Source organism: Corapipo altera, unplaced genomic scaffold (genome assembly GCF_003945725.1).
Source record: "Corapipo altera isolate COAL_440 unplaced genomic scaffold, ASM394572v1 180, whole genome shotgun sequence".
NCBI lineage: Eukaryota > Metazoa > Chordata > Aves > Passeriformes > Pipridae > Corapipo > Corapipo altera.
In genome coordinates, this window is record NW_020884915.1 from 5,222,444 (window position 1) to 5,248,861 (window position 26,418).

The 26,418-nt window shown below is 36.7% G+C and overlaps 1 protein-coding gene across 2 annotated transcripts in view; it reads right to left on the reverse strand.

Moving 5' to 3' along the window:
• Positions 1 to 259: 259 nt before the first annotated feature.
• Positions 260 to 26,418, reverse strand: part of WDR11 (WD repeat domain 11) — a 39,617-nt gene continuing 13,458 nt past the window's right edge. Inside the window, exons 10-29 of one of the 2 annotated variants that reach the window (XM_027655264.1) lie at positions 25,338 to 25,514; positions 23,571 to 23,655; positions 18,816 to 18,922; positions 16,907 to 16,982; positions 15,334 to 15,442; positions 14,904 to 15,028; positions 14,381 to 14,528; positions 13,506 to 13,612; positions 12,938 to 13,052; positions 11,027 to 11,198; positions 9,415 to 9,523; positions 8,606 to 8,668; positions 7,646 to 7,711; positions 6,775 to 6,946; positions 6,413 to 6,508; positions 5,917 to 6,082; positions 4,974 to 5,071; positions 3,956 to 4,101; positions 3,453 to 3,532; positions 260 to 2,426 (exon numbers count right to left, since the gene is read on the reverse strand). In XM_027655264.1, coding sequence (XP_027511065.1) covers positions 2,269 to 2,426; positions 3,453 to 3,532; positions 3,956 to 4,101; positions 4,974 to 5,071; positions 5,917 to 6,082; positions 6,413 to 6,508; positions 6,775 to 6,946; positions 7,646 to 7,711; positions 8,606 to 8,668; positions 9,415 to 9,523; positions 11,027 to 11,198; positions 12,938 to 13,052; positions 13,506 to 13,612; positions 14,381 to 14,528; positions 14,904 to 15,028; positions 15,334 to 15,442; positions 16,907 to 16,982; positions 18,816 to 18,922; positions 23,571 to 23,655; positions 25,338 to 25,514 — 2,375 coding nt within the window. In that variant the 3' untranslated portion in view covers positions 260 to 2,268. Of the gene's footprint in view, positions 2,427 to 3,452; positions 3,533 to 3,955; positions 4,102 to 4,973; positions 5,072 to 5,916; positions 6,083 to 6,412; positions 6,509 to 6,774; positions 6,947 to 7,645; positions 7,712 to 8,605; positions 8,669 to 9,414; positions 9,524 to 11,026; positions 11,199 to 12,937; positions 13,053 to 13,505; positions 13,613 to 14,380; positions 14,529 to 14,903; positions 15,029 to 15,333; positions 15,443 to 16,906; positions 16,983 to 18,815; positions 18,923 to 23,570; positions 23,656 to 25,337; positions 25,518 to 26,418 lie in introns of both variants that reach the window. The other variant, XM_027655263.1, reaches the window with a different exon arrangement.

The window sequence follows — 26,418 nt, forward strand, 5'->3', positions numbered from 1 at the left end:
ATGTCCTGCTCTAATTTAACCCACACAAATTTTATGTTTGCTAGTAAAGCTTGGGAATTAATACTACACAAACACAATGTTTCATTAGTACTAATATGGAAAATGTGACTCAGTTGCACAAAGGATAATCACTTCCCCTGTTAAACCCAGCCCTGAGCATTGTTCCTGTCCTGAAAGCACAATGACAATGGTTACACAATCAACATTCAATCCCAGGGCAGCAGATGATGGTGTTGTATTAAATCAAGACACACAGATATTTTAAAAATCTTTTTATTATTGTAGTGAGACTGCAACATTATCTAAATAAACTTTTCACTTTTACACTCCATTTTCATCATCAAGGGGATGTCACACAGTATTCTGCAGCCTGCACACTTTATAGAAACATTCAGTATTAAAAGGCCTTTGAAATGTGTTTCCTTAAAAACATCAGTTACAAATCCAACTGTATATTAAAGCAGATTTATTCCAGAGACTCACTGACAAACAACTGAACTTGATCTGTCACAGAACAAGCCTGTGTGTGCTCACAGTAACTCTGGAGTAACCCCATCCACGAGCACTGCTGGGAAAAATAAGAGCAGAGATTGAGGAGTGTTGGAGTGGTCAATGTGAGACAGAATTTAGGCCACTGGTAATGACAGTCAAATTTTACTTAATTCTGTTTCTCACCAGTTAATACTTAAGGCAAATTTTCTTGTGTACTTATTTTCCCAAGCTACAGTAACTAGAACACAGTTCACCATACACTGAACAAAGTATTTTATGATCTATGTAAGATGTGGCAGGAAAAAAGAAGATACATTGCAATTATAACTCTCACTTTTCTACTCAGAGTGATGAAACTCACGTTTTCAATTTATATTCCACAAGATTATTGACAAGTCCAACTTTTCCAGTTTTATTGGAAACGTTATTTTAGATTTGAACCAAAAAGTTTGTGCAGTTAGAGATGTCCCAAAGCTGATGCTCCTCCAGGAAGGAATGTAGAACACATATCCACAATACTCAAACATAAGGAGAATCCAGTGTAGATTGGATTAGATAAGTAGATAAGCCACCAATTACATTCAAACGAGAGACATTTTACATGATTCTTTTCACTACAACATATTAAACTTCAGTAGCTCCAAAAAGGTGGGAAAAGGAAGAACTTAATTTTTTAGCCCAGACTATTTTTCCCACGCCACAGTCTTCAATTTGCAAGGGCAATGTCACTTTTACAGCTCCCCAGCTGTAAAATTCCTCACCAGTAACACACAGAAAAGATACATCTGACACAAGAAACAATAATGCAAACAAATACTTAAATACTGAAACGCTGGCAGACAAATGGGAGGATATGATTTTGGTGGCATCCTCGAGTATCTGGATCATCAGATGTGTTAGGGTTAGAAGGATCTAATGAAAAAGCCAGAATTTTGGCTTTTTGGATCATATTGTTAATCACACATTCAAATAACAAACAAAACAGTGACTGGGGCAGCACCAGCAGTGTCCTGCCTGTCCTGCAGGAGCCCACCCTGCTGCTCCTGGGATACTTCTCCCAGCCTTTGATCCCATGACCCAGGCAACACAAGGCAGAATTTAGTTCCCAAGCTGTGCAGGGAGTGCACACTTAACACTAACATGGAACAGAACAACACCTTAATTGAAAAAAAAGGACATCTCATGGATTTTTGGAATGTCAGGAGAGTAACATTGGTAAGTGAACCTGTTACAGATTCCATTCCAGACAGTTATGAAATGACAGTACAGTGAACTGATCTGAAATAACAGGAATTTTAAACTGAAAAACTGGACTGAGAAAACACAATGTTCCAGGGAAGAACCATGTGCTTTGTGATCTGTGTTTATTTTTAAATATATTTATAATTTTATAGTACAGGCTCAATCATTTATACATATAAATACAACAGTACTGAAGTCCTATAAAGGTTTGATTTTTAGAAGTAAATGGACTGGACTTTTACACAGGTATGCAACACTTTCAGCACACTTTAAAATCTCATTCCTGCTACAGTTGAAGAAGTTGAAATATTCTTGTATAATTTTATCACAGGCTTCTTTCCCCTCTTGTGAAAGTGGAGACAATTTTACCAAAAAGAAACAACGCCACAGTTCTTAATTCTGACTTCAAACACATTTAACAGTATGGGCTCAAATCACACAAATCAGCTATTAGAGTGATCCAAGAGAAAGATGTATTTTCACACAGTGGAATCTCAGTCTGACAAGCCAGATCAGCTGACAAACATGAAATTCTTACTCCTGAGTCACTTCCTCCTTGGGCTGTTTGAGTTCAGTCAGTAACTCTTTCCCAGCTTCTCCTGCTTTGGAGGCAAAGAGAACAGCTCCCTGTTTGAAGCCCAGCATCTTCAAGCTTCTGGCATAATCTGCATACACAGCATGGATCAACTTATGTAAATGAAGCATTAAGGAAAACACAAATTAACAGCACAATGAAAAAACTCAGAATCCTTTTTTTTCCTTCTTACTCCTTTGCCCTCCCAGTGTGAAATGGCTGTCAGTTGTGTTAATCCAATACTTTTCAGCACAAATAAAGAGAACAAAGTTGCTTTAAATCCTACTGTTGAATGAATATCAAGCAATGTGTAGAGTCATATAAACTACAACAGATATATTTCAGATATGCATAAATACCTACCATGACACAATGGTGTAACTTGGAGTAGAAATTAAAAAATAAATTAAGGTCACATTATAGGATTTGTTTGTTAATTAGACTCTGAGTTATCTACATGACTTATTAGTGTCTTTTTCTATTTACAAGCTGACATCAGTGATGACTCCACAAACCAGGATCAGGTATGACTTACATATGTAATATTATTATGCATTATTATTTATTGCATACAGTACAAACATTTCAGACACTGCTCAGTGTTTCCAGAACACCAGGTCAGATGTGCAGATTTTACTGAGCAATTCTTCAGACACCTTTTATGATACTTACTGCATTTTCAGTTCACTGATAGTGACCTTTAATTTCTTTGTTTGCACTGTCTCAGAACTGACTCCTTTCATCAACCACTGAAACAATATGATGGTCTACAAAGGGGTTCAATAAAGGTTGGGGTTTTTTCCCCTGATATAAAATGTTTAAAAGGTAACTGAACCACTGATTGCACTACACAGGCTGCAGCAATTATTTCCAAGAGCATTTTATCATCCCCTCTTTTCTCTCCTATCACTGTATTTTTTTCAGTTTTAGTTTGTATTCCAGACCTCACAGGCCATCAGGACAAGGTAATAATGGAAATTGCACCTTTTCACTTGTTTCTTTATACTTCCCTCAAGTTGCACAACCTGGAAAATAAAAGCTGGAACTCCTATTTCTGTGCAGACTAGTTCATCTAACACTGGCTCACACATACTCACTGTGTATGACCACACAGATGCAAACAGGATTTCAAAGAAAAGGATATTTGTATCATCATTAACTTCAAATGCCCCGTACTTCAGACAAGCTTCTACAAATAAAGCTGCTCTATCAAAGTACCTCATGCTGAGAAATGGGAAAAAAAAGAGAGAATCATTTGTTAGGATACAAACCAGGACATTGCACCAAAACACTTGCACAGAGGTTTTCTAAAACTTTCTCACATCTTCCCTTGCACTCAAGTAACTCGCATTTGATGCAGTTTGAAAGATCAAGGCTCAAATTACTCAGAAAAAAATCACAGTTACTACAAATCATTGCTGCATGGTCAGTGGGTGCTTGCAATCTTAAAGCCTGCAGTAAATTTAAAAATGTATCAGTTGCAGCCCACAGAAATGATGCAATGCTGAGGTTGAAGTTAATTCCAGAAAAACATGCTAAAGGAGAAACAAACATCAGGAACTGCAGAGCCCCCCTTGACATCTGAGTCACTACATCTTGTCTGATTTTGGACAAAATTAAACACAGGTTGTGCTGTTCCATCTTTACCTGTGCAACATCTCTGCCACTCTTGTAAAGCATCCAAGAGACAGGAGGACAAGAATGGCCTTGGACTTCTGGTTGACTTGTGGAGAGCAAAGGTGATCCACCCACCGCTTCAGCACGTCAGCACATTCCTCCGAGTTCAAACGGACCTTGGGGAGGTGGGAAAGCCAAGGTGTCAGAAGGAAAAGCTGCTGAAACTATCAGTTATTAATAAAAAGTACACCTATCCCTTGAATTAATACAACATAAAGGAAGTTGAGAAATATCTAGGTATAAAAGTACTCCCCTCGGGTCACTGAATTTTTACATGTGATTAACGTTATTTTTACCCCAAGTTTTTAAAAGTCCCAAGTATGAAGAAGTTAGAAATCTTCACCCCTTACTGAAGACTTAAGGACAAAACACCTTAATTTTTCTTAAAAGCAGGATTCACTCATTTAGAAAATCTAAGTACAAATTTGCCATGCTTTCTTCAGGAAACATAACAGAAACTTCATCAGAGACAATGAAAAATCCTTACTGACTCCTGCCAATTATAACGTGGGGAGGTAATGCTGTGTCTGGGTAGTCTTACTGTAATTATATCTGCAAACCAAAACAGGTGGTGATGCAAATTTATGAGTGGTGCTAAGTTTGAACTGAGCACACATCACACGGAGCTCAGCACAAATCCACTGCCTCGTTGCTTACTGACTTCCAGAGGTGGATTTGTAGATCATTACAAACTCTGTACTGCTGCAGCTATGTGCAACTTCACAAACCACTGCTCAAAAATTAGAAAATTGAGTATTCCAACCCTTTTTAGGCCCTTTTTGTGGAGTTAAAAGGCTGAAGAACCTGCCAAAGCTGATTGAATGGATTGGCTCGTTGGAGCTTAAGACATGGGAAGAACTGATGATGATATTTCAAACTGATTTAACTTTTCAGTTATTTAACTCTGGAGCACTTCAGCACCCTCATCAGCCTTCATACATATGCTGAGGAGGTAGTTTGGCAAACTGGAAGCTGGGGAATGACACACCTTTGCCAGCCAAGCTGCACGATTCCACTCGCCGTAGGTCTGCAGGTAGCGACAGGCATCAGCAGCCTTGTCGATGAGACACAGCAGCTGGACACCCTCTGGAGAAAAAAAACCACTCCACAGAGTAAGTTAGGGGGGAAAAAAGTGGGATCAGGTCATTCATCCCCCCCCAAAAAGCATCTCTGTTTCCTTATCAGCACAGAAAGATGTTGAAAACTCCTAATTTCTGGGTGTCAGCTACTGGATCTTTTCCCACACAAAGCTCTCATTTGTATTTGCTCTAAATAAAAATGACAAGGGGTTCACATTATCTCTCATAAAGGGATAATGGTCTTTAAATTAAAATAAAGGATTAGCCATTAAATGTATTTACTTAATTTACAATGTTGTCCATAATGTATTGACAGTGAAGTGTTGTCTACTGAGTGGAAAGTATTTTTCCAGGCAAGTACAGACATTTGTACATTCTCTGCATATCTTTGAGCATTTCAGTCAATTGTTATATGGTGAACAGCTCTTGCATGAAGCAAAATTAACCTGTACTTGTAAGAAAACACATGTTTTGAAACAAGGTCTGAACTAAAAAGGAAACCAAGGCCATATTTCATCTTTGTAACAGGACACCAAATTTTAATCAATTCTTTAACTGGAAAAGTGGAAAATACATACCTTGATGTGCTCAGCCTCTTTTCTGCAAACAACTACCACAAGATTTACTCCAGAAGTAACTTTTCCAACGAAAATTAATCAAAACCAGTTGAACTTTAGAAGTCACTGATTATTTTTGGGTTAACTTGTGTTAGCTAAAAAAGGTAGCACAAGCTGTAATATATGCAGCATATAGATCTACTACAACAGGACTCTCTGCTCTCCTGTTTCTATTGGCAACCTTAATAATGATCAGAATTACTAGTTTATAAGCAAATAGAAAGTGATACTTTACCTGCAAGCTTTCCATTGGCTATCATGTTGGTTGCTACCAGTTTAATGGTGCTTTGAGAGGGACCTGATGAGGTGACAGTTGTGACCAAACAAGCTTTGAGTGAATCACAGTAATAATGTGCATTCTCTGAACTGGTTTCTAACAACAGTTGCACTGCTCTGTCAGTCTGGCAAGAGAAAAAATAGAACTTTGACCACAACATATTCACTTCTGTTTAAAAGTCTTTCAATTTTTACCCTTTTTAAGACATTGGAGCAAATGAAAGTTATTCTAAACCACACTATAAAAATATCTACTGGTGTAGCAATAATTTCAATAAAGCATCCAAAGTAAGGATAGCACTTAAAACCCATCATGAATATAATGTAAATTAATATGTGGAATTAATTTTTATTTATAGCCATTTATTTCCTTTTGTAGAGTTATAAAAGGAAGAGAAACATTTAAACAGACAGGGGAAGAAGAAGAATAAAAAATTCAAATATTACCCACAAACCTGGCCCAAGAGGAGAAGTTGATCAGCACATTTCCTGGTATGATCATACGTTGATCTCTTCACTTCTTGGAGATTTACTCTTTCCAGCTGGAATTTCTGGAGGAAGGAGGAAAAAATATTTTAAATATAAGTCTACTGTAAGAAATAAAAAAAGCATCTAAAAGACATGTAAGTATTTTGAGAGCTTTTTGTAACATCACCTGTTTTTAAGTAACAGGGAATTATTTAATCCAGAGTGGTATGTCACTAAGAAAAGTGAAATATGTCCAAGAAAATGCTCTAGGATAAGAGGGTTACAACACTGAGTGTTTATTGTGCTGATGACATTCTTATTAAATTTGTTTTTGGACTTTTTGAAATACCTGGAAGTAGGAATTTTCACACAGTACATCATAGCAGATATCCAAAGGATTAACCAGCTGTTCCTGAGGGACTACTGTGTCTCTGGGTTTCTCAGGTTTTTCCTGGCACAGGCTGTGCAAATAGTGGGCAGCAATAGTCCAGAAATGCAGTTCAGATTCATCCCCATACAGCCTGAGAAGACACAAATCAGGATGTCAAATAGTTTGTATTTTTTTTATCTGTCACATAAAAATACGACACATTTAATTTTTTACAAAATCAATGCATTCTTGTGGAGATCACAAGTACTTTGCATTAATGGGACAAACTACAAGAGAAGAATAAGGAAAGTTATATTAGCAATTAAGCTCAGGGAATGTTCAGCACAGAAATAAGTGGAAATTGATATTTATTATTATTTTATACTTAATCATTAGTATCTTCTTTCAACCACAAGTTACTAAGTTTGAAAAACATCTTTCAATACAGACAGACTAAAATTAGTTCAGTTTAGGCAGAAGAACCACAGGGAACAAACACATTTGAAATAAAAATCAGGCCCACCCCTGTTTGCATATAATCTGTTGTGAAAGTTCTGATTCACATTTTTGGGCCTTGCACAAGTAAATGTAACACAGTTGGCAGAACTGCATTTCTAAAAGTACCACCAAGACTGAGGGAAGTTCTCTGTATCCATTAAGCAAATAAAATTATGTTTCAGTAAGGTAAAATCTCCATTCTTGGTTCTAAAAACACTCTAATACATGAGTGACAAAGAAGTTTAGGAGTTAAGATTTGGTTGAGTTCCTAAACTTCAGCTCATTCATATGCATTAAGAGCATCAAGATTTAACCAGAAAACATTTGGTAAAATTATCTGAATCTCTACTACCTGGCAACCAGGAGACACCTTTGCAAGAGAGTGAAATCTGGATCAAGCAGAAGTTTCTTTATGTCACTGCAAAAGAGAAGGCCACAAATAATCAATAAAATGCTGTGCAAGTTTTTCTGGCTGGTTGGTTTCCAACACTAACAGGTTATATCACACGCAAACTGAAAAAAAAATCAAACCTCAATTTCCTTTCTGAATTAAAATCTGTGAAAACAGTTATATATAATTTGAGATATAACTGATGTCAAGGAGCAAAGTCCAGTGAGTCCATGAGGAACTCCCTGTCCTTGCAATAAAGGGAAACAGCACAAGGATGTACATGAAGCTATAAATTAGTCTGCAGTAATTCTACTAATTCCAGCATTAATTCAATTACTAATAATTCATAAAGGATACACATGCATGAATTTAAGTTTCCTACATATGTTTCAGACTGGGTAGAAATATGCTGTTACCTTTTCTGTCCTACTAAAGGAAGCTTTAACTACAGTTTTCATGGTTTAAATGGAATGTCAAAATCTGTTTGCTGTGCAAGCAGAGCAATGTGCACGAATATTATTCTGAAATATATCTTCAATAAAGGATTTTTAGAACTGTTTGTCTTTTCTTCCTCAGAGAAGAATTAAATATCCTAACAAACCCTGAAGTATTTAAGTAGCAGTGCCTGGACCAACATCAAAGAACCACACATGCCTGGGAAGTACTGCTTAAAAAATTCCAAATGCTCACTGGTCAGCTCCAAATATATATTGACACTAATCAGCATCTTTGAAGCACCAATTTTAAGAGTTACATAAAAATTAACTTTGTTTAAAATAAAAACTTGTCATGACTCAAGCTCATCTTTAGAGAGACAAAAAGCATTCTTTCTCCTTAAAGCTGTGAATTGCCAAAAACTTCAGGTTTTTTGCCTTTTCAGAATTCTGGACATTACTCAAGTAATAATAGGAAAATTCTTACTTGGACAATGAATTTAACTGCTCTTGAAGAAGGTTTTTAATATTTTCATTCTCTGGATAATCTCTGGATAAAAAAACAAAGAAAAAAAAAAGAAAAAGGTTTCTTATATTACAAAAATGACAGAATTAACTGAAATGGAAGTAGTAGAAAAAACACAAGAACATATAAGGAAACAATCTTTCACATTTTTATGGTAAGCCACTCATGAAAGATTCTTTGGTTCCTAGTTCCAAAACAGTAATGCAAGATTGGTTTTGCTTTCTCTCACTCTCAGAGCCAGTGCCAATCTTTCTTTTCCCATTTTTCTTTTATTCATTAACCTTAAAATTAATGAAAATGACAATGCCTGGAGCATCATTCTGTGCCAACAGGCAGTACCCAAACACAATATAGGATACAAAATGTGCTCCTGTGAAGATGTACAGACAGGCCTATCAGATTATCAGAGTATCACTTCCAGTTACACTTCAGGAACCAACTCTGACCACTATATTACCTTCTAGAGAACAAAGAGAACACACAGTTATTAAAATAACCTGCAAATGACCAAAATATTGCCCGTACCTTAAAGCAGAGAGCAGTTTTCTATAGCTACTGAGGCAGTTTTCAAGTGCTACTGAAAGCGAAAATAAATAAAATAATTGACCTTAAAGCCTTTTCTATTTATTACTTTTAGCAATAAATATTGAACTTATCCTTTTGACTGTCCTGAAGATTGAGAAAACTTATATACCTGATAGTTATTTGCAAAGAAAGACCAACAAAATACGTAGGATTTAAAAAATAATAAGACAAATATTTCTTCTTACACGTCCATTATATCCAGAGAATATTTCTCATCCCATGGCTGATGCAACAGGAATGCTTTTAAAGCTAATGAAGCCCTTGGAACAAGCAGATAGGGACACCAGGCAGGTTCTGAAACAAAAGGAAAAGATTCATTTTGGAGTGGTTAATGTGCAATAACACTGTGTTCAGGAAACAGAAAATGTCCCACCTTGTTTGCCAGCAGAAGAAAATCATGAATAACAGTCTTTTCATATACTCAGCCCAGGTTACTAGATATAAAAGCTTATCTGTACACTCAGGCAAAAACATTTCATAGGAGGGACAGGGTTATCAACCATCCTCTAATGAGAATTTCAGGACATTCCATACTGGATTTAGCCACAGACTCCTGGAATACATTTCAGTGCCATGAAGTAGAGCTTTATACAATGATTATTGCTACTACAGGGGCAAGCTGGAAAACAAGGAAAGCTGTGCCCAAAGGCATGGTTAGTTCTGCTTTGCCCCTGTGGTTTCTACAGTAGAATACAAGATTAGCACCCATCATCTGGAAAGGATGTTGGGATGTTTAATACCTGTCTGTCTTAGCAGAGAAATAAGATGAAAATTATAGGATTAACTGCTGTCACACAAATTTAAAAGTCAGTAACTCTGTATTCAGTACAAGGTTTGGGTGACTGTGCAGGAAATGCAACCAGTGACTGAGGAGTAAAACAAGCACCAACATTATTAAATATTCAGAAATTCCCTGCACTTTGTATGCACTGAATGATGCAGGAATCCAGCAAATGTGATTCTGTAATTAAAAGATTACCAGTAGTGTAGAGGCAGGACAGCTAAATCACAGGCAACCTGACAGCTGGCACATCCTAACTGAAGTGTGCTTGGTTTTACAACATTAATCTTTACAACTTAATATTACAGAACATTCATTTGATAGCAAAAATAGCTGTGATAAATTACATGTTCTCTCAAGCATTCCACAGCTCCCCACATCACAACTTTTCAAATATGTCTCAGTTAGAACCTACATTAAGGGAATCTAATGTTTTAAGGAAATTCTATGAGTAAAGGTAGGATTGACTCAAAGATGACAACAAAAGCAGTTATTTGGAACATTAGTAATAAAAAAAAAAGTAGCTTAGTTAACTAGTTAAATATTTAATTTCCCTTCTTAAACATATGGCAAAAAAGTAAAAGAACAATGTGAGAAATGCAATGAATCAGTCTACAAACTGCCTTTGATACCTGAAAAAAATTCAGAAAAGACATTTTCACTCATTACAAACGTTTCAGAATCATGTCATGAATGTCAGTGATGTAGGTACTGATACCTAAGTGATGTACCAATGTTTTTTAAGTCACCTTCCCAGATTTTCTGCACAAAAAGCTCTTATTTTGTTCATTTTCATTCTAATTCAGATATTCAAAAGTGTGAGTTGTTTAAAAAACATCCATATGAACTAAGCCTAAAACATTTATCTGTTTCTTTGAAAACCACTAGAGAGGCATCAAAATCTCTACATGTGACAATTTTCTGTTCTAACAGAAATGCTGAACATATTTATGGTCCCCTTTCAAATCACAAGTGCATTTCACCTACCAGCTGATAGCCAAATGAAATCACCATACCTATGAGGTCCTGTTCATCCATCCTGAAGCAGGAGGGTTTCATGGACAAGTCCAGGACTCGGATACATCCATCATCTGATGCCAGGACCACCTTGTCAGACGTGCACCAGTCCACATCCAGGATCCGGAAATTCACGTTCCTCCCGCTCCTTAAACTGCTCACCATTTGTACCTGGGGAAGTTATTTGGCATTTTTAGGAGGCTCTCCATCACTCAGTGTAAGGCTGTGTCACACACCCACGAGGCACAGTTCAAAATTCACACTGAAAGGTGAAGTTAGTTGTAAATCATTTTAATAATGGTCTTTTCTGAAGTTAGTTGGAAATCATTTTAATAATGGTCTTTTCTGGAGAGCAGGGAATTTAGAAACCTTGCAGTAGGTCACGTGGTTGCCCTGAAACAATACTTTTCGCAATTTAGAGGTGAGAGAAAAGATCCTTTTGAGCACAGCTGTACAGCTGCCTTTTTGTTGTCTTTTCTGACCTAAAATTTCCATGGTGAACTGGTGGGAATCTACATTCCCTCTTTAATTCCAGTCCCCTGATCCAGCACATGCATCAAGGTCAGAGTGAGGTTCTTACTAATTAATTCATGCTCTTCATTAACATACACCTTTTTGGTAAATACTGAATCTGCCTAGAAATACACTTAGACGTAGTATTAACAGAACTTTATGGGAATGGGATGGTTCATTGTCCACAAACAAAAGACAGAGAAACAAAACACTCTAAATTGTCCTTTTAACTGGACAATAGTTGGACATTTTGTAACCCTTCTGTAGCATCACAGGACATGACAATTGTTAATGTAAGGAAACAGTAGCAAGAATTCCACTGCAATCAACATTCTGCTGTTTCCTTTCACTTGTTGTAGAGCAAAGCAAGGAGTAAGAGAGATGCAAGGTACAACAGCTCCAGGACACCATTATTTTCATGAGTGAGAGAATTAGGACTGGTTGTAGGCAAAAATTGAAGTCCTAAGGAGATGATTACATCTATAATAGGACTGAGATCATAAAATATTACTACAGATTTCTGAAAGATTTTCAGTTAAAATCAGCTGAAAAATGTGATTTTAGTTTTAAATGCTTTCATGTAGGAAACTCCTTTGGCCTAGAAAAAAAAGAGGGAGGAACATCTTATGGCAACAAAACTATTCAAATGTGCTTCAAGGAGAGACTCCTGGGATAATACTCTACTCTGCTTATGTAATTCACAGTAGTTGTTCATATCTGCTGTCCAACTCTTATCACCAACAGATTTTCACATTGCACCAATTAAGTACCTGAGTTTGGAGCTGGTGCTCATCACACAGCAAGAAGAAAAAAAATAAAATTCCTGTTTCACACCCTCATACCCTGAACTTAGTCCAGGGGGCTCAGTTAAAACACTACAATTATCTTTCCTCCCCCATGGTACTATCATCCCCTGAAAGACCTATGAACCAAACCCCAAAAGATTTGTGAACATAACTGCAGAATTTCAGAGTAAGGTGAGAAGCCAGACAATGTTAATGAACAAAATGTCTGGTTTTCTGGTATTCCCTAACAAATTAAATCTATTCTTGCTTACGCACAGAATTTAAGAAACCTGTAGTAAAAGTAATCACTTGTCCACAGATTAAATTCTAAAACTGGGGACTCCCCATTAAATGTTCAAGGTCTGCCTCAAACCCATTCCAAGAGAGTGACAAAGAGGAACTCAGACACACTGTCAGCTTTATGAGTGAAAGGTACTTTTCATTGATGGCAGTTTAAAAACACTTTATAGGAAGTAAAATTCTTCTGAGAAAAGTTGTAGGACTCCATCATACAACAGTCAGCAAGAAATCATGACTCTGTAAAATTTAATCCCTGATTTTCAGAAGTAAGAGGTGTGCTTTGAAAATAATATCAAATCCACAGGCACTCACCTCTTTGGAATCCCAAATTTCTGCCCCATCGTTGTACATGGCAAGAAGTTTTTGATTTCCTTTCCCTGGGGCAAATCGGATTTTCTTCACCCAACTCCTGTGTGTGGGGATCCCCCTGAGAAAAGGGAAGTGTAATATTAGTATCAATCACTCTCCACCTCATATTGTGGGCAATAAAATCCTTCCCATGAACTCTGCAGACCCTGATATTGCACAGGCTGAGGAGGAGAACAATCTCTCTACCTGTATGTGCACACACAAACAGCTATACAGATTATTAAAACTAAGATGATTAAATGCTTGAAATAAATACTACAATACTTAATGTAAAAAAGATACCTAGCTGGTTTTAAAACTTTCATTAAATGCTACTTCTTCTGAAAACACAAAAGCTGAAATGTAGAGAACTGTAACACAGTAGGCATTTTCTGAATTTTTATTTCAAAATGCTTGAAATTTTCCCCTCAAACACCTCCTACAGTGAAGAACAAAAATGAGGAAGGATGAAAGAAGCCCAAATTCTAACACTCATTATCTCATGTTTGACAGACTTGATCTGCATTCATACCTGGACACTCTAGCTTTCAAATCCCAGAAGTTTAAGTTTCCATCAACATCTCCAAGAACCAGTATATCCCCTTTCCAAGCAATACATGTAATGCTACCCATACTTCCCTGAAAATATTTAAGAAGCAGAACAAAATCTTGTGGTTAATAGAGACAGACATATGAATAAACATTTCAACATTTAAAAAAAATATTATATGACACGAAAGACCAAATTCTACTCAGTTTAAACAGAAACAGTTCTATCAAATATAAACATTTATCAAGTCCGTCATATTTGCTTCAAAATAGATTTCCTTGTAAAAAATTTTGGGATTATAGCAACAGAAATCACTCCTCTGCCTCTTGTTGCAAGGAAGCACCTCATTAATCACAACAGGAAACAAAAATAACAGAACACCTATTTCTAAGCATCAAAGCCTTCAAGAACAATTTAAAAGAGAAAGAATTCTTCAGACTAACTGGGAAAAGAACAAATTTAAAACTCACAGTCTTAAGTTCTCCTTATGAGACAAAATCCATTAACAGAACAGAATCACATTTCAACAACTGCCTCTGTTATTCAACATTTTGTGTACGTTTTACTAAAATTCTTAAAAATATATTCAGTAAGTAATTTATTCAGAAAGCAAGTCAGGACCTGTGAAGATTCCAACTTGTAAAAAAAATCATTTATTTCAATAACGTTTTCAAAAAAAAAAAAGATTGTGAAAACAGAATTGTTCTGGTTTTGAAGTTGGAATTTGTATTTCAGATTTCAAACTACTGCATTAGTGGACACCTGTTGCTACAAGGCATATCCTTGATTTTTTTTTCAGGCACTCATAGCTAAGAAAAAAAATTAAAGCATCAATGATATGGAAAATTTGGACTCACATCAGGAGGAATTCTTGCACTGTCTTTTACTGAGTTTCCTTCTACTGTGAGGTGATAAACCTGCCCATCAGCACCTGTAAACACAAAGTGCTCTCTGGCAGAAATGTTCTGGCTCAGCTCCGATTTACTTTCAGCTTCCTGTAACAAGCTTTAAAAAGAACACAATGAGACATAATTATTTCTTTCTCGAGGATTGCAATTCTATTTAGTGCAGACAGGCAGCACAAAAAAATCCCATATATCCCTTAAAGCGAATTATCTAGAAGCAAGAGTGAAAATGTCTGGAGTCAAATAACAGTTTTACTTCAAGAACCAGGTAACCAAGGGGCTACAGACACACCTGAGAACAACTTCAAAGCACATCAAAGTCCCACATATAAAATCTGAAGGGAGGACCATAAAGTTGCTTTGCCTGTTACGCACTCAAGAATCAGTTCAAAAATATTCTGTTCCACAGAACAATGGCCCAGGGTGGAAAAACAACCAGTGCTGTAGAAGAACATCAGATCAGAGTGACAGAGACCTGATGACAGAGGATTCCACGCTGGTCACTTCGGTGTCTGATGCCACCGTCTGCCGGGCCATGGCCTCCCGGGCTGCCAACTGCTTCTTCCTCAGGCTTTTTAGGTTATGGGAAGGTGACCATTCCTGTGAAAAATTGTCCAGAAAAACAGAAGAGACAAATGTTTATTCCCTCAACTTGATTTGCAAGAAGATTGTTTTCTATGATCCCTCCCTCCATCACCTGAGGGACAGATCAGGTTTTTCACCAGTGCCTCCCTTTTGCCTCTTTATGATGAGAAATGAAAATGGTGAGAGATGAGATGGTAAAGCTCTTTATATATACATATATGCTACAGATACAGTGACATTTTGCTACAAAATTGTTCAAAGGTTTTTATACTATCTCAGCTTACCACATTTGATAAGCATTAACAGAATTTACTCCTTACCAAAGCAGTTGCTGTAGGGAAGTTTTTAGACATCTCTCGGAGCAGAGTGCAGGTTCTGACATCCCAGATCTCCAGTGGTTTGTCTTTAAATACCACAGCCAGATACTGCCTAAAACAAATGAGAATTTACTAGAGCAAAAGTAATCATTCCATTTTACTTTGAGCACTTTACTTCACGTGTACTGTTCATATCAGCATTCTGGAAATCCTCAAAAACCAAGAGGAAACAGAGCAAACTAATTCAGCTCAAATCCCCCTCTGAAGCTTGTGATTCCCTTGAGCTACTGAAGAGATAAAGAACATCTGAAAAAGAGTTCTCCTCAAAGCTAACACAAATTTCTGTCAGGTGGTTCTGCTCAGTTACTGTGAAGGAGATCAGGGAAAGCAGCAGCACCTCTGATTTGGCCATGAGTTGATGGCTGCACAAGGTATCAGAAAGACAAACCAAAGTGTAGCTTGGACACATTTTTTCCTCTATTCCAGATGCAGCCACTTCCTAATCCAGGAATAAATGAACATAAAACCACCTTCCACTTGTCAGTTATGTCTTCAGACTGTTCATCTGTGGAGCTACACAAGTATAATACCTTTAATCTACCACTTTTCACATTTAACTTGAAAATAGAGAGGGTGTGCAGAATATATACTTTCTGCCACTGCAATTACCTCTATTCAAATGAATTATCTCTATTCTTTCTTGTTCTCACTCAGCACTTTCTGCTCTCTTCATCTAAGCCTGTGACTGCTCTTAATTTTTAATGTGTTAATAAGACCATTACATGCTTGAACTCTTCCAAATTCTCTGAAATGTATACATACTTCTGAAAATATTCCTAAGCAAGCTAGAGGACATTAATTTTTTTCCTCCACTGTAAAGAAAAAAAAATTTTAAGATTTAGAAACAACACCTTATTAAATTCAACACCAATTTAATTTCATTTAGAGAGGAAAGGGAAGTAATCTTCCAGAGTATTACTACTATTATTTTTGATACAATGAAGACCAGCATCTCCTGTCACAGGCCTGAGCTAAAAATAATGAGGACTTGATAGTAAACAATTTGGTCATTTATCAGCTGACTTTTCAAACAACTATATCTCACATCTGGTTTTCCAGTAAACAATTATTATAAAGGTGTGAAATACTTAGAAAAAACTAATAAACGTGAAAAATCATCCAATTTTTAATACCAAACTTCCTAGTTTTAAGTTAGGTTTAAGTTACAGAAAAGAGAATTAACTCATAACAAACTCAAAGTCGACACAAAGTGTTCAGCACTTTTATTCTCCCTAATATTATCAAAATGCCTGTTCAGTCAACACAATTTTTATAAGAAATAAAATATTAAAGACTGATCTTGCAGTGTGATTGGATCCTGAAGTTACAGAGTCAACCCCAGAAACATTCACAGCTTTTGCACTCGGAATTAATATTGTGAAGTATTTTTCTCTTGATACTGTTGTATGTTTTTCTATTCACCCTGAAGTGCTTTTTTTCCTACAATCTCTGGTGTCAAGGGGATCCTCATGGAGCAGAATAAAAAATATAAACCTCCCAGGGCTGCTGCACTCACTTCAAATGAGACACCTTTATCATTTCGATGGCTGGCTCGTCATTGCCTCGCTCCCCACGAAAGGCAACGCTCCTGCCTGGAACACAAACGCAGCAGAGGGAAAAGAGAAAGAGTTACCAAACTAGATATAAACATGGAAACAGTTCATCAACAATTCTGTTTGCAAACAGAAATAGTTTATAAACCAAGCCAGAACATCCCCAAGTAACCTGCCACCTCTTACATCGCTCTTGTCACTGTCGAAGTTTTCCTTCTCTTTCCTTCCAGCTGAAAGAACAAACCCTAAGAATTTATAATCTTATCCCCATAAGAATTTATAATCTTACACCCAACAAAATCTTCACCCACTTGCACAAAGTGTTGCAGAATTATAGATGTTACACATATCACTAAAAGAAATAATGACCTACAAACACAGGGGTACCAGAGCATCTCCTCTGCAGGTTTCATTCTCCTCAGCTTTCAAGGAAAATTCAAGCTTTTCAACTTTAGCTACTCTTGTGGCTGCCTGTAGCTAAGTTATTTATACTAATTATAATGAATAAATCTATATACTAATTATAATGAATAAATCTGGTTATCAAGAATGCTGCTTAGAGCTCTCATGTCAGAGGCCAGGCTACAGGAAATCTTCCAGCTCTTCCTCATTTGTGATGAAGCACTGGAGGAATTTTCTTTCATTTTTTGGTTCAGAAATGTAAATGTGAATTTTGTCTTAGTGTTTGCAAAGTAAACACAAATCAGCACAGTTTTTTCTTAGCCCTAAAATAGAAGGCTGGGCACACAAGTGATGGAAGAAGCAACAAGCAAACAGTTAAATTGCTATGCCTTTCTTGAAAGCTGTAAAGAGGAAATGTAACATTTTTAAGCAAACCATATGCTAAGGTCTCACTTCTGTTTATAAATGTTCAGCACTGATTTACAAGCTGAGTGCCCAGGCAAAATCTCATTTGATATGAGATTAATATCACAATGTGTGTATCTTTTTGGGTTTGGTTTTAAACAGATGAACAAAAGACATTATATCAAAAAAAATAAAATAATGTCATGTTACAAGAATAAACTCTTTGTGCAGCATCCTGGAAATACAACAATTGAGTTTTTTCCATCAGCTTAAAAAACCACACTAAAAAAAAAATTGCTTTATGCTACATAAAATAATTCAGAATTAGCCATGTGTTACCAGATTCAGGCTCTTCAATTAGAAATTAAATGGCTCCAGGTTTTTACATTCAAAAATAAATTTAAAATTATTGAAGTGCTTCCTATTTTGGGCTAATTTCCCCAGTTAAACCTCCTAGTATTGTGCAAATATTGAGTTCAATCACAAATATGTTTGTCATCCATTATTAGGCCAGAATAGCTGAAAAACACACACAACCTGTTCATTTTGCTATCAACAGTATCTTTTAAAAAGTTATTTATTTCTTAACGTTACCAATTCTTTCTAAAAGTATCAGATTTTATCACTGAAATACTTATTTTACACACATTCACACACTCAAATTCTGGCCATGGGCCTGAAGTACCTGGAAAAATTATCTGTTGCCAACAGAAAGCACAATAAATGGTTCAACACTATTTCAGGTGCATGTGAATCAGTGGGTGCACACTCTGACAACACACATTCAGAAATAAATGCATTTTGTGAACAAAATCCACCACTAATACTGGTGCTCTGTGACTCCTTGACTCCTTCTAAACCCCCTGCTGACACTTATTCATATTTTTTAATCAGACCAAGGCACAGATGTTTCTGCAAACCTGTTGGTTCAGGTCTGTCTGTGGAGCACCAGACAAAACACATCACGTGGCTTCACAAGGACAGAAGAGCAAAACCAGTTAAAACTCTTCTTTACTGTTTCATTTCTTCATGACAACAGGAGGAATAAAAAAAGGAAACACTCACCTGTTGGGAGGTCCACCAGCTGCAGCTCATTCCTGACCAGGCCCAGATTGTTGGGTGTTGATGTGGCAAAGGAAATGAATCCAGTCAAGCTTATCCACTCAATCCCCCTGGGATCAGAAGGGAGTACATGGAGCACATTAGCCAAAATATTTCGATGGCCTGATAATAATAAAATAACCTGAAGTACAATTAATCTATTTTTTCCTGCATATTCTTTAAAGAAAACAGCACAGAAGTAATTTTCTCCACTTTGTGGAAACATCATATTTAAGTATAAAAATAAGGTATGAGTTTTACAAGTATAATGGAAATATAAAGTTACTGAATTAAATTAAAGAGCAGCTTTCTTTTCAGACCACACTAGTTCTTCTTTGGTTAAAGCAAAAATTTCAGTTAAAAGCACTGTCAACTTCTGCAGAAATCCCTCACACAGAGTCAGCTCTACAGGGGACTAAAAGCACTGCTCTGATTAAGTCAGTGGTTACTATCAAACAACTCAAATTAGCCAACATACAGAGAAATATTGATATGGATAGCAGGGCAGGAGGACTTCATTCCTTCAGTCCACAGAGAGGAGAGATAAAGATGATAAAAACCAGAAAGGCCCTGAAGAGATTTTAAAGGCTATCATTAAAAAACCGAAAACCTGGTGATTTTTTTTATTCTTTTTGCTCACTCCAAGGCAGCTCCCAACCAAATTACCTCAGTGCTGCAAGGATGTGAAGTTACACTGCACACAGCACAGATGGATTCTAAGAAAACTCTTAGAATCCACAATATCTTAGAATAATAGCCCAGAGCAAAGAAGACAAAAAGTGGCACTAGGTGGTACTGTTCCAAAAGGAGATCATCCTCCATCCCCATTTCACTCACACACCTTGTGCCTGCAAAACCTGCTGAGTGCTTTATCTCATTGACATTATATTGACATAAATCAAGGAACTAATCTAAAAGAAAATTGAGACTGTTCTTAACACAAACATATGCCCAACTTAATTTTAACATGGATAAAAGGATTTAGGTTTTCCTCAAATCTTTCAAACACAGATCATTTAAGAAATGTTTCCAGGACAACCAAGTCTTCTGTTACTTCAATTGTAAAATCATGGTGTGCTTTGCAAGAATATATGTGAAATATGAGGGAGATAAATACCAGTATTTATGATTTAATGTCAGTAAATCCAATTCACATTGCATTAAGTAGAAGTTCCCCAAATGTAGTGTAGATGGGTGAAAACAAAAAGCACTCCCATAATATTCTGCACATATAATTTACGGCCATATTTATTATTTTAGTCCAAGCTTTAAAAATAGAGGGAGCTTTATCCCTAAGCCCTCAAGAAAAATTAAAAATTTAAGACCCAGCCTTTTTCCCAGCAGGACCTATGAAAGTTCAAGCAATAATTTCAATCCAAATGAGAAGTACTCGATGATTAATTGAAACATGGCAGGAATGATTGAACAGGAATCTGTAACCGTGGTAATGTGTGACATTGCAGGTCTCCAAAGGGTCAGAAATACAGGGAGCTTTCTGAAATGGAAGAAATGGGAATTCTGACACCTTTCCATTTTTTTATCTACTGCTCCACTATGTTTTTTGGAAAAAGCCCAGCAAGTCATAATGCCTTGTTACTGCTGGTAGTTATTCACCCTTCTCCTTCAAAGACCTGAAGCATTTTCTTTAGTTTTCATCAGCTCAGGTTTAACGGGGCAAGTCCTTTTTCTCTGCTGCTGCCTGGCCATCTGTCAATACTAATAAAAACCTACAGAAACCCCAGACACTCATCAGCAAGAGGAAACCTTAGCTTGGCTAACTGCTTGCACCTGAAACAATATCATCTTTGTCACTGTCACACAGGCAAACTGAGAATGTGAAGACAGTGGTTTAAACTCCAATGAAGGAAACAAGTAATGCCTTCCCTATTGAAACAGCTCCATTTCCTCATAAAAGACATCTCTGCCCACCAGAATTAAGGGTTACATTCAGCTCTCAATTATTGCTCAGACTGAATCCACTCTTTAAAATTATAAAATTCAGGGATTCTATACATTCAGCTTGTCTCAGTTACTTAAAAGTGAGGCTCAGTTGTTCTGATTAATGTTTCCAATGCAAACAAATTACAGAGGGTACTGAAGTGGATAAAAACATAAATTAGTTTTCTAGTTGGGAATGGATTGCTGTGACTTTATGACATGGCAGCTGCTACTTAAATCTAAGGATTATAAGAAAAAGAGCAAGATAAAATGGGAAATAAAACCATATGTGGGACCAAAGTAACAGTAGATATTTTTCATTCTAATTTCTCTATTCAAGGGAAGTTTTTTTTAAGGAGGTGTAGAATGTTTGCAAAGCAGTTTCCCAAAGGGCACTCAGCTTAAATTCAAATGTTGAAGCAACTGCTAAAACTCGGATGTAATGCCATAATTCCCACGTTTTGCCTGCAGGCCATAAACATTCTTGTTACAATCAGTGAGATTTTAAATTTAAAAATAAAAGCTCAGCCTTGAACTTGCTGAGCTTCAGTGAAAAAGAATGAGCAGCACTGCTCCAGTCACAGCAATCTCTCTATCAGGACAAGGAAAAGCAGCACTGAGAGGTGCAAATGTGCCACTGGACCAGAAGAACATTGGAGGAATTTTATTTCCATGTCCCAAATATATTCTCTGTATTGAAGATGGATTATCATCTCCTGTTTTGCCACAATAGCTTAGACTGGTCCATGGAGAACAGGGATCAGACTTTGGTATTTCATGGTTCTTCTAATTCCCCTCCATAATAAGAATTATTGGAATTCTCTCTATTATTTACTTACATTGCTCTAAACAAACAGTGAAACAGCCAAGCAATAATCACAGATAAAATAAATATTCAAGGTTACTCCTAACTATGAACTATCTTTAAAGGACAGAAAGACAATTCTTCCTCCTCCTAATCACAACACAGATTTTCAAAGTTTAAATAAAAACAAAAATTCAATCAAAACAAAAAAATCAGCCTGTGAATACCTATGTAGCTTCTACAAAAGAACACTTTAATCTCAAAAAAATAGTAATTGTTAACACCCAAAGAACTCATTACTTTAGCACACTTGGTTTGTAAAGGACAATTGCCTTATTTTTATTACATTCTCAAACTACAGAGCACTGAAAACTCTGCTGGCCTGGAGTTATAATTCCAGGGTATTCTCAATTACATACTAAAATAATGATGTTCCCTGAAGGTATATTTTCAGATACAGAGGCATTATCCAATCTATCTGCATTTTACAGGTAAAGTAAGAATTCCCACTGGAAGAAAAACTGTTGCACTCCATGAAAATTAATTAAAATCAAAAAGAACCCCTGTGCCTCAGACTACATTGCTTGAAGCATTCCCTTAAACTTGTAAAAATTCTGTGGAAAGTCATTCAGACTACTAAGGCTGGGATTGAGGACATTAGAACAAATATTTAGAAGATTTACCCAGATACCAGCTTATGGTTAAATAGAATTCACAAACATTTTATTTTACTTCTAAAAATACCACTTTTTGAAGACAGTTGCAAGAAAGACAATGTAGTCCTGAAGGTTCTTAAAAGCTGCAAACTTCTGACAAACTGAAAGGCCCAAACTAACAATACTTCTAATAATACACAAAGTTTTTTTTTAGAAGTGTATTTATTTCTTCCTCTCTATCTTAATTTTTTTTTCATCTGTGAAATGTCAGTAGCAGTTTTTATTTTGAATTCTATAATCACTTTAATAAAGAAAGGACAATCCTCTTGTGCTGCAGAACAGAAAATAAAATGAAAATATTTTCATAAGTAGTTGATGGGATGAAACCATAAAGATTCAAATGGTTCAGAACACAAAGGGGAATTCTATTCTTACAGTGCCAGCTAATCATACTACAAACATAAATAAACTTACCTAATTTTTGTGGTAGATTCCAAGCAGGTTTCCATAATGAACTCTCAGAGCTACCTATTCTCAGTCACTCTACTTTTCTTACCTTTTGGAGAGTGCACAGTAAAATGCAGCCCTTAACCAGATAAAGACTTCATGACACAATAAATTTTTACTAATATCAGTACTAGAAATATTTCATTTTTCATGCTTAATTCTGTCTGGAAATATGTATCCTGTTTGGAAATATGTATCCAGCAAGCACCATTTTTGATATCTTTGCCATTAGTTATCCAGAAACTTCTGCCATGGTGTGCACAACGTGTACACAAACACACAGCACAACAGCCTTAAACTTATTCTGTTCCTTCTTAGGATGGATAAATACTTATTCCTATATTCAGCCTTTAAAATCTTTCAACAAAACAATTATTTTGACTTCAGTCAGGACTAGATCTGTCTCAACAGCTATTTCAGCCCCAGGGGGACAAAGCAAATAAACCCTGACACACAAATCCGAATTATTTCAAAGGACACAATCCATGAGTCCTGACTGTTACACTGGAAAAAGGTTTCTTGTCCTAAAAAGACTCCTTTGTACTCCAGTGACTAAAGAGACTGGAAGGAGCTGATATACATCCTAGATCAGCAGCACATACTTGTTTCAATGTCATTTTTATTCCAATTTTGTCAGTGTTTTGCAGCTTATACACAGCAAAGACACTGATGGGGTAAAGACTTGACAGGAAGTTTCCTTGAGTGTCATGAACAGCAAGGCAGGACACCCACACTTCTGCTGGAACACCAGTCAGAGGGGTTAGGATTTGTTTCCTAGAAGGATTATAGTAGGAATTAAAATGAAAATCTTACTTGACTTCACAGGAATGGATGCTTAACTCTTTGTGTAAGACTCCACTTGTAAGGTGAAACACCAGGACAGAGCCATTACTTGTACCTATAAAAAGTGATAAAAAAAATACAGACTCACATTTTATTCTTCTCTTCTACACTTTAGTGAAAATGCAGGGTTTACAGCTATTTCTCCCTCTCTTTTTTAAAAAATTCCTGTAACTATTACATTTTACAATTTTAGAAAAGGCACTTTGATTTCTAGCACTGAAATCCCAAATATTAAAGCCATCCAGTGATATCCACTTGGATCAAGACTTTTCTTGCACCTATTTATAGAGCCTGGAGAAAATCTGCTCATTCTTTTTGCATTTTCACAACATACCCACCCAGCTGCAGAGGAAAGGAGTGTTTCTGTTTGGTTTGATTGCTGGAGAGGAGTAAATGCCTCAAGGAAATTTATTAATTGTTATCCACCAATAATGCCAGGGGAGAATCATGGGCAGATTTTATTGAATTCAATTCTGCTTTCTCATTCCTGAAATAATGACCTCTTCCAAATTAGAAATCAATAACTTGGTAGCTATTAGCTCTAACTACATCAAAAACCTTCAGAAACACTGAAAGTTACAATTTTCTATCAGGTACTTCTTTATACTCAGATCACTTCACAAAATACAGCAGGGGATACCTAAAGAGCAATTCAGGTACCTTAAGTCAAGAAAGACCTTGCTATAAATGCACTTTATACCTGTTTCCTAATCTTTGTATTTAACTTATTTTAAGAATTACAGCTTATAAAAATCCAATTTTAGCAGCATCACATCATGTCATGAGAGCCTGCCTATGTTTTAGAGCACAATTCTAGGTGGTATTTTAGCTCAGTAAATACCAGTATTATGAGAATTGCACACACACAAACATGTATTGTCACTGGAGTGACATCCTCTTTGCAAGCTCCTGCCCAACATTCATCTTTGTAATAATTCCCCCACCCCATCCAGGAATCTAGGAAGGCTCTACAGCACAGGTAACATCAGGAATAACAAGACTCTCCCAAGTCTGACTTAGGACAGACACAGATTTGGACTGATATTTAGATATGCTAAGAGTATGTTAGAAGAACCCAAATCCCGAGGTCTAATTCTACAAATGCACTACAATCTTTACATTCCAGCATCTCTGTGTCTGCTCTTCCAGTCTGCTGACAGCAGAGGCAGCAGCCTGCGTGGATGCACTGTGAGATCCCTGATGTGGTCTGAAAGAGCACACTAGAAAAATCAGATTTAAACAGGGAGAACTCAGAGTTAATAAATCAGGTGCTCACTGGCAAGTATTCTAATACCCAGATGAGTTTAACTACATTTGGAATAAGATAGAATAATATGCTTCGAGTGTATTTTTAAATATTCAAATCAGAGCAAAAATAAAGTCTCTGTAAAGTTCATTTCCTTATTCCAGGAATGCAGGACTGCAGAAATCCGTGTTTCTTGATGTTTAAAATGAAGCGAGAGCAGCATGTAAAATGCTGAGTGTATCAACAGACCAGCATCACAGTACATGAAAGGATAAATACAAACTTGCTACTGTATTGCAATTTTTCAGGTAGCATTGCTTAAACTCAAGGCAGGAAAGAAGAATCCAAGGACTATCACAGCTGAAAAAGGGTCGATATCTTTAATTACTCGCACGGGATCAAAAGACAGATTTTTCTCTTCTGTATTAGCAACTATATTTGCATTTAATATCTACTCTGCAGAGCAATGAATAAGCTATTCAAGGACTTACCAACAGCCAGGATTGGCTCATACTGTTTGATGTTCTTTGTTGTAAGGGGTGGGCACATGCGGATGGCAAACGGAGGCAGAGGGAGCCCTGAGAGGAGTCCAGTCAGCAGGAATTTGAGGTGCACTTCTTGCAGAAATGAGCTCCTTAACTGCTCTTCTCCAGCACCTGCACCTTGCCCTGCTTAAAAATTAAAGCTCTTGTTAGGATTGTTTTAATCAGAGATGTTATGGAAAGTTATGAGACACAGAAATTTATATCATTAAATATTACAAATAAGGCACAAGACACGTTCCTTCCTGTTTAGCTCTGTGTGAGGAAACTTTTTGGAAGACTGCACTTCCACTAATTCTCCAGTACTAACTTTCTCTCCTAACACTAAGAAGGACATTAAAAAAAGTAAGAAAAGAAAGCAAGTGCAATAATTCCAGTCCTCTTCCAGAATTCAACCCCAGACAGTAAAGTGCAATCTACCTCCAGAAATACAGTGAATTGTCTCAGGCACAGCAATAAAGAGAGGCCCAAAAAAGATGTAATTCCAGTGCTGTGTACCTTCTGCAGCCAGCTGAACAAGTCCAAATGTTGTGAGGAACAAAACCAACATTAGCTGTGATGTCAATGACTACAGGAAATGCAGGTACAAGAAAAATTCATGGAATCACAGGATGGTTTGAGTTGGAAGGGACTTGAAAGCTCATCTCATTCCAACTCCCTGCCATGGGCAGAGACACCTTCCACTAGACCAGGTTGCTCAGAGCCTTTTCCAGGCTGGACTTAAAAATTCATGCCCTAAATGGCATCTTTAAAAACATGAGATAAAGTGAATATATGTTAAGGTACCCACACCAGCTCATGCAGACACCTCTCAACATATGCAGCTCCAAAGCTGCACCTTTCTATCTCTGAGCAGCACGAGTGGCTTTTCCAACAGAAATTAGTTTTAAAACATAAACCTAAGCATCTTAATGGGAAATTTCTCAATATTGAAGTAGATTTCAAATAGCTGGGATGTGTCACATAAATTGGCTTCATCCGTTTGAGATTAATATCAAAAAATGAAAGAGTTTTGGCCAAGTTCCATTTT